The sequence below is a fragment of the Petromyzon marinus genome, chromosome 17 (genome assembly GCF_048934315.1).
Source record: "Petromyzon marinus isolate PM22_M1 ecotype Great Lakes invasive population chromosome 17, UKy_Petmar_22M1.pri1.0, whole genome shotgun sequence".
Taxonomy (NCBI): domain Eukaryota; kingdom Metazoa; phylum Chordata; class Hyperoartia; order Petromyzontiformes; family Petromyzontidae; genus Petromyzon; species Petromyzon marinus.
Window position 1 is genome coordinate 13,268,901 of NC_133683.1, and position 13,957 is coordinate 13,282,857.

Consider the following 13,957-nt stretch of genomic DNA (forward strand, 5'->3'; position numbering starts at 1 on the left):
GGCGCGGGGATTTTATTACAGGGGAGGAGGAGGAGGTGGTGGTGGTGGAAAGAAGCAGAAGGAATTTGAACTTAAGACTTCTCGACTTAATCAAGGAGTCTCTGGTATTCCTGCAAACTCATTTCATGGGTCTGCGGGGGGAAGCATTAAATATATAAGGCCGGCGTGTGGGGTGTGTGTGGGGGGGGGGGGGGGGTACAAAAAAATGAAGTAACTCACTGATTGGAGCATCACTCCCACAACACGGACGGAACATTTAATCCACTCTGCCTTTTGATCCAACCGTTTGCAATTTATTGGCTGGCTAATTTCTGAGGTTGTAACTTAGAGAGAATGGGGGGGGGGGGTCACGGCGTGTCCGGAACATTTTAAGCGGAGTGGGGGGTGGTCGGTGTGTGGGGGGGGGAATCACTCCCACCCCGAAGCACGAAAACAAAACACTATATCAATATCTCGGCTTGGTCAAGGGTGAAAAGAAGGGTTCTTGGCTTTTTCCGAGACTTTGGTTTCCAGAGTGAGTCACTGCGGGGAGTGCACAATCGCTCGGCACTCTCCCACAATTTTTTTTCACACGCGCGCACGCCGATGTTTAAAAACGTTAACATTTCGACACTTGCACCTGGATAACAAAGCCGGCGGGCGGGCGGGCGGGCTTGGCTGCCTGGCTCGCCAGGCTGATTCTCGCACCGTTAAATTAAAGTCCACCGCGCGCATCGGGTTCAAATTAATGCTCAGGTGAGAGGCGCGGCGGTTGGCGCCTTGCCTTCGACTTTTTAAAGTGAACATTTTTTTTTTCAGCTGCCCTCGGCTTGTGTACGCTGCCGTCGAAACTTTCAAAATATTTCCTCGTCCCCGGTTTATCTGTTTCTTTTCTTGTCTTATCTCATTTCGGGAAGAATTGGGGATTTGTTTTCTTATATTTTAGTGGTTCACAGAAAGACATTTTGTCGTATGCGTCATTATAATAATAACTAATGTTTTTCTTCAGTTGCCCAGGAAAGCCACGCTGAGTTTCAAGAGGTTTTTTTTTTGTTGCAATTAGTGCTTGGAAATTTCCATAAACGGTGGCGAAATGTTAACTACCTCGCCTGGTGTACAAGAGGTCGTGAGATTGATCCCATCCCCTACGCCTGTATATTTCGAGTTCGCATGTTCTCGCTGTGGTCAAGTGTATTTTTTCTCCGGGTCCTCCGGTTTATCCCTCCGCATTAAGAAACATGCGTTTAGAGTATTCGGCCGTGATAAATGTCCACGTGATAAGCCACTTCGTTGAGATTTCATTTGTGGCCAGGCCACTTCTGAAAAAGAGCTGTATAGCTCAGTGCGCCTTATCTGGTAAAATAAAATAAATCGTTTAGTATTAGATAAACCCACTGGAGCTATGCACTTTTAAATCGAGATTGAAAACAAATTTCTTTCAGAAGTGCTTTTTGCGGCGTTTAGTTTGTTGTCCTTCCATGGCACCTCCGATTAGCACGGTTGGCTAAGCACGGCGGCGGTTCGAAAGAAGTGCAATATGCATGCATAGATACAACCCGGAGAAAACCCGGAGAAAACACGGAGAAAACCCGGAGAAAACCCGGAGAAAACACGGAGAAAACCCGCCACCGCGCGTACAAGGAAACAGGACTCGGCACCGCCATCTCCTGGCCACCTCGCACGAATCTCCAGAGCAATGTTCTTCACGAATTTTCAGAGGAGGGGGGGGGGGCGGAGGGGGCACTCTGGCCGAAGAGACATCATCAGTGAGGGCCGCCACACATTTGAAGCCATTGGAGGTTTGACAGCAGCACCATGTGGGGTGTTTTCACAATTTGTGTTATTGTCGGGGCCTGAATGTCAGGGGTGGGGGGCGCTGGTGTCCCCGCGGGTCTTGCAATGAAGAACACTGATCTGGAATGACAAAACAAAAAGGACCGGCAAATGACAGAGTTGCTTGATTTTGTAAAAAAAAATTGCATCGAGCGTGACGGCGCAGACTCCAAGACTGTGAGCGCCGAACACTGAACCGCGGACGCCCCTAACTTTGCCGCGAGCGAGTCCACAAAGCTCACAGAGCTACTACCTCCAGGTAGCGAGATCACAGGGTGAAATGCAGCTTCGGCACAGCTTTCGTTTGCCGTGAGGTTTTCTTTTTTCGTTTCATTCCCCCCGCCTCTCTTCATTGCAACTTTCATTCGTGGCTGGCAGGATGGAACCCCGCTTGGGTGTTTTTTTTTTTACGTAGCAGGAAGTTTGTATCGTTTAACACCACATGTGCTTAACCACACAGCGCCCCAGTCTTCTCGCCCGAGCTTTATTCCATTTACAGGAAGCTTTGGTGCCTCGTGCATGTTTGTGTTTAGAGATTTTGGGCGATTATCATCTCAGGTTCGGGGGCGATTGATTGATTTATTCAGTTCAGTGGAAAAGGCTTTTTGCGTTTCCAGTAACTAGTCGGGGGATTTCGAATGAAGGTGTGGCCACACATGACCCCAGGCACTTTTGACCAAATCTGCTAATGGTGAAGATTAAGCTCGTTATTGATCGCCCCCCGTCGCCGCTGCGCAAAAAAAAAAACCCGAGTGTGTGAAACGCCGCGAATAACGCCGGCCGTGGTAGCGGCCACGGCGGCGGTGATACAAGACATCCACGCGTCGGCTTCGGGAGCCGCTCAGGACGCGGCGAGCAAGGCAGAGCCGCACAGAGTTGCCGACCGCGCGCAACGCTTCTCACGGCAGGAGACGGCACTCAAAGCAAAAAGTGCGCGTGGTTGGTGGGTGGGGGGAGCGGTAGCGTAGTGGATCGCGCGCTGCGCTACAGACCCCGGAGATGTCGAGCTCGATTCCAACTCATGGCCAACGTCGGTGACGAATATCTGAACCGTTTCTGAGGCTCTCCTAGGTATGCTCGGCCACAGATGAGTACCTTGTGCAGTGTGTTCATGTCAGCACTGGAGAGACAAAGGTGGCCAGGCGTGGTGATGGTCACTTGCACACTCGTGTGACGTGTGGCCTTCATTAGGTGCTCGCTGACAGCACTTGCGCCAACAGTTTGTTAAGGCTGTATGGGGGATATTTGTCTTTGGGGGTAAGGGGGACGCTCCCCTGGGTGAGGTCTTTACCTCTGTAGCTTGCACTTCCGATGAGCACGGTTGGCTATGTACGGTGCAAAAAAAAGTTCAACATACCATACATAAAAACCTTGCAAGAAAAGCGTTAACTCTCTCTTAATTACAACTTCGAAAGTGCTGCTTGTTGCTGGCAGCTTGGCAATGTTCGGCCTTTGGGCCTGAGCTCAGCTTGGCAACTGCGATCTTTATATGTTTACATGTCTAATACAAATCTTCACATGCAACCAGCATGTTTGTCTATGATTCTATATGTTAGCCTATGGGTCTCTATGTATGTTTATGCATATCTACGTTGGACTCTGGGTTTCTTTGCAAGTCTATGATTTTATTCGTGAGTCTATGGGTCTCTATGCAAGTCTGTACACAGCACTCGGTACATACACCTGTGTACATTATATATATGAGATGTTATTGGGTATACAATGGTTCCGATTCAGGGTAGTCATTTGATCCAAAAATCTACCTCGTTTTTGCCGTTGTGGTGAATATGGAAATCTCCAGTGGCGGAAAGTTTTATAGCAACTAATTGCACATACAGCCTATCGTCATCATCGCCAGCCATGACCTCTCCACTGCTGGATGAAGACCTCCCTCACGGCTCACGTGATGCAACAATCCACGTGTCATCTGGGACATTTTCCCTTTATTTTTGGCTGCTATTGGATGTCCAGCCCATGCACGCTTACATTTCATTTACACTCAACGCTGTTTTCTGTCCCGTCCACATTGTTTCCTCCTCCTCCGGTCTCTCGGTGTAATTCCGAACGTGCACCCCTCCCAACGTTTCTTTGCGAAGTTCCGAATTTGATCCATTTTCTATTTGTCATTGTCCACGTGACTGATCCACGCACCGAAATCAATACTCCGGGAGTGATAACGTTTCTTCAGCATGTACGTATGCGGAACTTCTGTCACACCGTACGTGGCCAACCGTGCAAAACGGAGGTGCAACCGAGTGAGACTCGATCGCATTGTCAGAATAAGTGGCATGGTTCTGTGACGACGCCGCAAGGCTCACAGAGCCAGCCGGGGGCACACACCCCTGCCGATCCTTGCGTTTCGATCCTGACACCCCTCGTCGCCGTCTCTCTGTCTCTCCCTGTCTCGCCAGGTCCCTGAGCGTTTCCTGGAGGTGGCGGAGATCACCCTACGCGAGTTTTTCTCCGCGATCCAGGCAGGTAAGGACGTCGACCCATCGTGGAAGAAGGCCATCTACAAGGTCATCTGCAAGCTGGACGCCGAGGTGCCCGAGGCTTTCCGTTCCCCGAGCTGCCTTCACGAGCTTCTGGGCGACTGAGACAAAATGAGCTTTTTCCATCCGCGGAAAACGACTCCACCACCGCCGCCGCCGTCGCCACCACCGCCACCGCTACCGCTGCCACCACAGCCGCCTCGTATTATCTCCCGACGCGACCACCAACAGCCCGGCAAGCGGAGCCTCTTTTTGATGACACGGAGGGGGAAACTGGTCGTCGAAGCCGATGGAAGATCGGAAGACGTTTGTGAAGGCCTCTGCAAGGTCGGGGCACCTCGTGCCCCAGCGGGGGGGGGGGGGGGGCTTCGAGGGTGGGGGAGACTCTGGCCCCCACTGCGAGGCGGTTCCAGCACTACCGATGGACTTGACTCACGTTTGCGGGGGTTCTTGATGAGAATAAATATAAATTAATAATTTCTTCGGGTTTTGTGTTTCTCCCCCATGCCCCCGCCACCCCTGCCACCCCCCCCACCCCCCCCCCCCCCCACCTTTCTCTTGCTGGGTGCGACTGAACCATATTTTCCCTGATTGCGAGTACTTAAATCGGAGAGAGAAAGAGTGGGAATTATAGTGATAATGATGAGCTAGCCGTCATCGCGTGGATTAAATAAAATGTCCAAACTCCGCATCTTAATCCAACTGCTCAAGCATCATTAATCCTGCAGTCACGCATTGCATCACGGGCCAGTTTTGAACCATGCGAATTTCCCTTTGATTCTTCCCATTCCCCCCACCCCTCCCACCCAGGCCACCCCATTGTCGTTCATTCCTACGCTCTCGCGGTGTCAATTTCCGCATCGACAAACAAAAAAAGTCGACGTTTCAAACTACGCTTGACGTCTGTCCACAGGCAGTTTATATCTCTCTATATACATAAAGCAGCGGGGGTTGTTTTTTTTTTAACACATTTGGTACTCAATTATGAAAAACAAAAAAAACGCAAAACAAAAACGGATGATAAGAAAACAAATATATTCCTACGGTCGTTGCGAATGGGCCGTGCGAGTACACTCAGGCCGTGGCAAGGCCTGCGTGCAACATTCGCGGGTTTTACACTTCAGAGAGGCTCTCACCGTATCAGTTATGCCCGTCGTGCGCACAACAGGGGAAGAGCCGTTGATTTGGCGGAGGTCGTTTTTTGCGCGTTCCTTTTGCTAACCGGCGGACCGAGGGACAATTCATGAATCAAACCAGCCGTGCTCTTTGCGTTCGCCTCCCGATTTTTGTTGAGTCCCGGGTCAAGCCCACGACGCAGGCGCTCGCCGAAGCCGTCCGTACGGCGCAGAGTCGGTGGGGACTTAGAAACTGGCGTCCGACAAGGAATTTTATCCTTCTCATCGACGGCCCCTGACCCCCACACAACCACCGCTAATCTACGACGCGCTAAGCCCGTTAGCCACGTCCATGTCAATTGGCGTTCGCGAAGCGAAGGTACAAATGAAGCCAAGGTTTTGACTGCATTACAAAAAATGGTGCTTTATCCCAGGCGGCGTGCAGGAAGAGTTGCCCGGAACTTTGTGGAGTCCTACGATTTGTTCCACTGCTTGTATACCATGTCAGTCGTGGGGGGTTGTTTGACCGTGTTTCACCACAGCGGCCAGTGCGGGTTGGTAAATGGTGGGGCCCAGCACCAGTTTCAGATATAATTCACCACCGATGGTGAGCAGCGGCCAGGAATCCAACTCGGGTTGTCGGGTTCATAGCGTCGTAAATTCGCCGAGCTACGCGAGCGCCCTTGCGCGATCCATCTCGTGAAAATCCTCATTCCGAAATCGCTGCTAAAGTTTGGAATCGTTGTCGGGGTGAAAAATGCGCTCGACCGTTCGCGCACCTCCCCCCCCCCCCCCCCCCATCGCTTCGCCCGCTCGACGAGCAATGACGACGATCGTGCGAGGCCAAGCGATGGGGAAGTGGGGGGGGGTAAAGAGGGCGCTACGCGGGCGTCCGCATCCGGTAACAGCTTGCACAGTCCGGTACACCGGGGGGCGGTAGTATCGGTGGCTCGACGGTGGATTTGGTGCCGAAGCATCGGTTTTTGGTCGTGGAGAACGCCAGGGCACTCCGGATCCTCCCCCGGCCACCCCCACCGTGAACCCCTCATTCTGTCGGTGCTTTGAAGTCCCATTTCCTTAAAATTTTCCCCCACTTTACAAGAAGACAGAGCGGTATAACCCCCCCCCCGCCCGCCACCCTTTCCCGAAGGTTAAGGTGAAAAGGTGAAATCGGTGGGCAAAGAAAATAGATAAATGAACCATTACTATAGCAATGCATTCCTTAACTGATTTAAAATGTTAGAGAGACTTGGATTTGTTTGATATTAAAAAAAAGTTTATGGTTATTACCCGTTTTTGATCACTGGATTTCCATCCCTTCACAGTTTCATTAAGCATAGCGTTATCTGTATTATATTTAAGACATAATTGATTTGTTTGAATTAGGAGTATTAGGTATTTTAAGAGTTTTATGTATTCTGTGTTATAATAAGATAGTTGTATATATTTGCATTTATTGTGTTGTATTGTACTTCATTGTACGATTTAAAAAAAAAATCTCGGTAAACATTTTCTTTTCAAGTATATTAAAATTAACTTTTGAAATATCAATATATATAAAATGTTTTGGGATGGCTTTAATAAATGAAAATGTAGTTGCTTAGAACGGGAGAGGAAGACAAAGACTGGAAGTACATTGGTAGTGTGCATTTGAGGTTCGATAGATTGTACATTTGACAATATTTAAAGGAGAATAGAAAGACGAACTGCAATTTGTCACAATGAGACAAGAGTGCTAAAGTGTGGAAATGGCAAGTGCCGCTTACAGGTAACCACGTGGTAGGCTTTCGCGACCGATGCCATGGTTAACAATTGGCTTCATTGGATCTGATCGCGCAATTAAAACGTGTCGTACACCCTCCTCCACCCGGCACAGCAACGTATCTTTATAATGTCGTAATCATAAAAAAAGAATTACATTTAAAATCACTATTTATTGGCTGTGTCGGGTGGCGGAGGGTGCACGATGCGCTTGCGCGATGGGTTATCGGGCCGACAACACATTTTTTTTTGTAAAGCAAAAAAAAATTAACGCAGCCAATGGAGTTCGTAAATAGCGTTTCTCCATTCTTGCCTTTCGAGCGCGACAACATTTCTCAGTGCACGGAACGACGGAACGGACCGTGCAGCACTGGGGGTGGGGGGGGGTGGTGCAGTCAAACGTCACAGAGGTCACACAAACATCCCCCCGCACCCCCCTCTCACTTCTGCACCAGCAATCAGCGGCTGCCAACAATCACTGCTACCCAAATAAGTTCACCTGCGAGTCCAGTTTCATTCTTGCTGTTGTTGTTATGATTATTATTATTACGAATTGCAGCAGCATCAGCTGTGACTTATCGGATGTTATTATTATTATTATTGGTGTGACCTAAGTTAATATTTTGGAGAGGCTGGGGTGGGGGGGGGAACCCTGCATAATAAACCAGCAGGAAAACTAACAGCATTAGTAAGATTAGTGGCCTATGTTTACACACTGTTTTTTTTTCCAAATACATAAATATATTTGCGTGCGTCAGTTTAATGTCATTCAGTAATATGATGATGATGATGATGGTGATAATGATGATAACAATTTACAGCCCTTTATCACAGTCCACTGCTAGATGAAGGCCGTCTCCACACGTGACCAACCAATCAGCTTGCGCGACCATACTTCACCATGTTGGTCAAGTGCACGCTGGCGAAGAGGAGAGGCCCAGGGCCGATTCAGATTTTTACTCGCGGAGCACAGCGAGCCAAGACCTCGAGTTCAATCCTGCGGTGAGCTAACCACTGCGCCACCACTCCCGCTACAGCTATCCAAACATTAATTTCCCAACGAGTGGAAGGCGTCCAAGTGAACGTCCACGTTAGAACTGCTTGTTGTTGTGTTTAGGTTGTTGTCCTTCCCCCGCACCTCCGATTGGCTACGTACGGTGCAAAATAAGTTCATAATGCATGCGTGCGTGCGTATGAAGAAGAGAAATAGGTTCACGCGCAAGTGCTGGGCAGATTGTTACATCGCAGGATCGTCAGAGGGTGGCAGCGGCATGGAGAGGAATTCATCCAGCAGTGGATTAACCATTGCAAAATTATGATGATACATTTGATGAGCATAAACCGCCTACTTACTGATGTCAGTGTGAAACATCGCCACAGGAGGCATTCTAAGAATTAAGGGGCAGGATTTCTCTCATCACCTTATCAATGACCGTATCATACTTGGGCAATGGAGGAGGCATGCATACAATGTAATGGAATACCGTATGACAAAAATCCTGCTCCATCAAGAATAAACAACACTAGTTGGCCTCCATCTATGGTTTAAACTACTCATTGAATTAACCTTTTGTGGCGCTAATCTTTGTTGGTTGCATGCAGCCCAGTGCTGGAAATTCCACATTCCTATGGCAGGTCTGCCCATATAAGGTCCATAATTGACTTCGTCCAAATTGTGATCGAACGTACGTGTGGACGTACAAATTAAAAAAAGCTAACGATGCAGCCCTGCAATTATTTGCTCAATGCCACTGCTGGTAGAAGGATCTGCACCAGAGGGAGCTCCAGAGAGCTTCTTTATTGAGAAGATTTTTGGCCTTACAAACACTTTTTTTTTACGTATTTTTATTACGCTTGGTTTTCCTGGCCGGGTCAGAATCACAACTTTAATTTCTCCTCCCCCCCAAGCCCATTGAGCTATATAATAATAATAATAATAATTCATTTTCAAGGAACACTTCACAGATCCCTTTTCTCCACGATTAGCGTCACTTCTAAACCGCTCGCATTGTGAAAAATCTGCCGCCGCCGCCGCCGCTTCTGCCCCTTTGCCCAGCTGATCCGTAACGTCGACCCCGGCACGAATGTAAGGGAAGATGCCCACAACGCCTGTCCACCACAAAGCCAACGCAAAACACGCGGTGCGGCCAATTCGCACGGAGCGCCAAGATTATGTTGCGGAAGAGCGATGGTCTTTGGCTACTGTGTACATGTACAGCGCGTTTCTTGCCGACTCACAATTATTTTGACCATACTTCACCATGGTGGTCGGTGCGGGCTAGCGTCGGCGGGTGTGTACTCGGAACAACAATGGATTTTGCTGCTCTGCCTTCCCATTGCCGAAAGACCACAATGTTTACCACACCTGTATTTTGCGCGGGGGGAGGCGGTGACCCATCCCTGCTTCTAAGCGCCCGAGATCCGACAACGCATCAGGTGCATGCTGGGAGATTCGGTCACGAGACGACTCGGGCTTTTAATCCGCCGACTTTCATTCGTGCGCGTGGTTTCTTTGCCGAGTCCGATGTCGAGACGAGGTATTGCGAGGGATTCCAAGCAGCCGGTGGTCACCGGTGCCGGTGTGGCGTTTGGAGTGGGGGTTTACACGAGGGCATTGTGTGACCGAGCCCCGCCCCCCCCCCCACGCCCGGTGTTGTCGGGGTTAGACTTCGCGATGGAAGCCCGCACGTGTTTACGAGAGTTTGGTAAAGAGGAAAAATCCACTGAGGTGCCCCCCCCCCCCAACCCCGAGTACCGGCCCTAATGAGCGAATGGATATGTAGACAAATTCAGCGTGACTTCGTGGGGGTTGAGTTTTCTTTCGGCGTTTCCAGGTCTCAGTCGCCAATAAGAGATGCGTCGTGTGAATTAGCAAATCGCCCAGTGGGAATTTTTTTTAAAAAATATATATAATCAAGGATTGATTGCCCGATTGAACTTCTCTCTCTCCTAAAATATATATATATAAGTAAAATAACCTCCAAGAGAGACGATGCAGCTGTTGTGCTTGCTCTGATGTTGTAATTATACAGCCAGCCCCTTGAGTCAATCCACTGCTGTCTAAGGGCATCCCCATGCCGCGTAAGGTCATGGCGGGGTCATTTGACCCACGTTTCACCCACGTCGGTAGCACGGGTTGCAGAGAGAGCACCGGCATGTCCATTGTAGAGGACAACAATGGACTTTTGCTGCACTGCCTTCTGTTGCCCAACAACTTCTGCCCACAATGTTTACTACACACGTATATATATATATGCATCTCAAACAGAATTAGACGCGTTTCAGAAATCTATCACGCCGACAGTTTGAATCCTAATTCGGTTTTCCAATGTCAGCTTTGTCTCTCCCGTGGAGGCCCTTGCTTGCGATACGAACAATTAAACCTTGAAATGACTTTGAACTCAAGATTCCAGACACAATGTCCCTCTCTCCTTTCACTAAGCGCGGTGATTCGAGCCAAGCGTGTTCAAGCAAACGTAGACACGGATTAGCGACTTTTTTTTTTATTTTGCGTCGTTTTGAAAACTAGCGGCATTTTTACGCCCGCCGGGTATCTAATAAACTAACCTACAGTATTTACAAAGCTTGCCTCGTGACTGATCGTTGAAGAAAAAAAAAAACAAATATTTCGAGAGAGGAAAATAACCGCAGGAAGAATAAACAATTATTATATATTACAAAATAAAAAAAATACTGCCTCGGTCTAAATTCATTCGATGAAAGCGTGCGCAGAGAGAGAGAGAAAAAAACTCGTGCTTTTTTTTTTACATCTTAAATTCTTAACTTCACTGTGTGTCTAAAGTCACTGTGTGTGTCACGACTGTGTGTCCGTGTTGAGTATTTGATAAGCATTCTACTGAGTTGTGCGTTTCGGACGATCGCGCTCGAGAACAGAGAGTTCAATTAAGAGGTCAGCCGCCTTTTCCCTTCTGTTCGCGGCAACTGTGAACGTGCATACTGTATGGTACCACCGTTTCTGGATGAGGAGGGTTTTTTTTAATTTATTATACTTAATTTATTTTGTAATTTATTGGTCAACTAATTGATTTTAAAAAAAGAGTTTCAAATTTGGTCCGAAAATGACATTATTTTTTAGAGTAAAAGTGTTTTGCAGAAGTGGGAGGATGACTGCTGATGTGATTATTGTTGGTAACCTGTTTGTCAATTTGCTCGTTTTAGCGATACTTCGTACAAGTTGCGCGTTGCGTGTGATTTTTTTTCTTTCTGGTATTGCGTTTTGCGGTAGGGGACTCCGATGTATTCTCGCCTTGCCTTGTACAGACGGCATTGTGTTCACCACTTCTCTCTGGCTTGTGTGCCTTCCAACCCTCTGGAACAACCTGAATGTACCGGCTTTGTTTGTATGCAAACCTTGGGTACAATAAATTGCATTTAACACAATGACACGCGTCTTTTTTTCGGACCCTTTTATTTTGCGCGCGCCAGAATCAACATTGAAGCGCGCGGACATTAAAGTGTTTTACCGCTTCCGCCCTCCCAATTATAACAATATGTCATTTGCCACCCTTTACCAACTCATTGGTTGATGGTCTCCAGTCCATGCCGTGTTGGTCAAGGGGGGCTTTGACCATACTTCACAGGTAAGAGAAGACAGGAAGGTGGTGGGGTGGGGGGGCAGGCTCTAGACCAGTTCAGTTACCACCCACCACTATTGTTAGCCGTGGCTATGAATCGAACTGAGATGGCCAATTTCACAGGGCAGTTAGCTAACCACTGCACCACAATTCAACCAATTTTTTTCCCATCGTAGGGGAGGGGGTGGTGGGTAGATTTACAATTCGTGAGAACAAAATAAACCAAGGCATCCTTTCTGGCTGTCGCCTGATGAAGCGGCTGGTAATTGCCAGCGAAACGAATGGTAAATGTTGTGGGTGTACTCTCCAACGCACCGGTGTGCCGAACGAGTAACTCTGTGACGTGTTTTGTTTACGTGACAAACCTTACTAATAAGTTGTGTCGGGTGGTGGCGGGTTTAACGACACATTTATTCGATCTAACCCAAAAAACACCCTATATTATGGATAATATTGGTCGCGAAAGCCTATGTCCACGTCCTTTATGTCCACGTGAAAGCCATCGAGACGGATCACCTCTTTCAAGACGGAAAGATATTGGTGTGAATCTAAGCCATGCGGGTTTCAGCAGATCAAACACAGACTTCACATGTTATTTTGGTTCTTTCGGTAAAGTCACGTAGATATAAGAAAAATAATTTTAAAAAGTTAATACAAATATAATAATAATAAAAACACTAATGTAGACTGTAGCCTGATTGTTAATCGGATTAACATTAATGTACAGTCTAGCCTGGTTCTTAATCGGATTAAAAACTAATGTAGACTGTAGCCTGGTTCTTAATCCGATGAAGAACCAGGCTACAGTATACATTAGTGTTTTTTTTATTAACTTTTTTATTATTATTCTCTAACCACGTGACTTTACTGAAAGAACCAACGAATATGACTTCCTGCAGTCACGAAAGTTTCAAGTCAAAATTTAGACTTAACATGGTTCAAGTAAATCCTACACGAGAGTAGTTCCTGAGACACTCTCGGGAAAGCCTTGCCAAGTCTAAAGGCTCATTGTCAGGTGAGACCTGATGAGGACATTTCGCCAAGTCATTACTATACCGAGTATGTTCGTGCGTGGGCTAGGAGGGGAACTAGAGTACTCACGGAAACCCCACGCATACCAAGGAAGCAAATTTCCAATCTGTACACAGAGGTCAGAAACCTACTCGCTGTACTCCCCTACCAATGAAAGCCAACTGCCCTCAGCCAGCTTATGCGACTGACAATCGCGCGATCTCACGACGATTTGCCAATCCCCGCATAGCAAAAGATCAAGGATGCAATCGTTGTGACCGAAGCGGTTGGCACTGACTCACCTCGCCCACGCTCCTCCTGGCCCTCTGTGCTGGCCTCTCTCGGTGGGCGTCCCCACGGCCAACCAGAAAAGACAACGATCCCCCGTGTAGCCTTAACAGACTGTTGGGGCAAGTGCTGGCCGCCTTTTTTCTCCCTAGTGGCGATGTTTACACACTGCACCAGAGACTCGTTTGAGACCGATTTGACCTAGGGGAGGTCCAGGACCGTTTTAGATAATCGGCTCTGCGCTTCCCCTAGGCCAACCACACATGCACGCACACGGACTCACACTGACACACGCGACAATGAAAACCATTAATTACACGAGAAAATTGTCAACTTTCAATGTTTTCGAGTAGAGGTGGCTGGGCCAGCTCAGGTGAGAGTGCCGAGTTGGCACCGCTGAGATCCCACGGTTTGATTAGGTCCGAGCTCCCAAGTGTACTGAGCGGACGGTCTACAGCCCAATCGCCGCTGACAAGAAGAGATCACAATGAAAATGGCTTTTTTTCCCATCAGGTTGTCTCATGCCACCTCTGAGAATAAAACATATCCGTTTGATTGGCAAGCGTTCAGCAGGAAGAATATAAAAGGCGTTCGCCCGAGTGTGAATAGAGAGGCCTATGATGTCAAGTTTATTTCGTGTGTTACACTGATGATGATGATGATCCCGTTTATCCAGTTGCCTGGCTATTCTACACGGGATATGCGAGGTGCTGCGTGAGCACAGCAGCAGCAGCAGCAACAACAACAACAACGCAAAGATAAAAACGGCGAGAGTACAGAGGAAGAAGTACATCAGCGCTCCTTAAGGAATATTGCACAACTAACAAACGAGGTGTTTCACGGTCGTACGCTTTGGAGGTCGCTCTGTGACATGTCTACCAGG

The 13,957-nt window shown here is 48.1% G+C and overlaps 1 protein-coding gene across 2 annotated transcripts in view; it reads left to right on the forward strand.

The window, feature by feature from the left end:
- The window catches only part of LOC116943320 (uncharacterized), a 125,480-nt gene extending 113,899 nt beyond the window's left edge, over window positions 1-11,581 (forward strand). For both annotated transcript variants that reach the window (XM_032956094.2, XM_076067635.1), the window contains exon 5: window positions 4,224-11,581. In XM_032956094.2, coding sequence (XP_032811985.2) covers window positions 4,224-4,409 — 186 coding nt within the window. In that variant the 3' untranslated portion in view covers window positions 4,410-11,581. The remainder of the gene's footprint in view (window positions 1-4,223) is intronic.
- The last annotated feature ends 2,376 nt before the right edge of the window (window positions 11,582-13,957 follow it).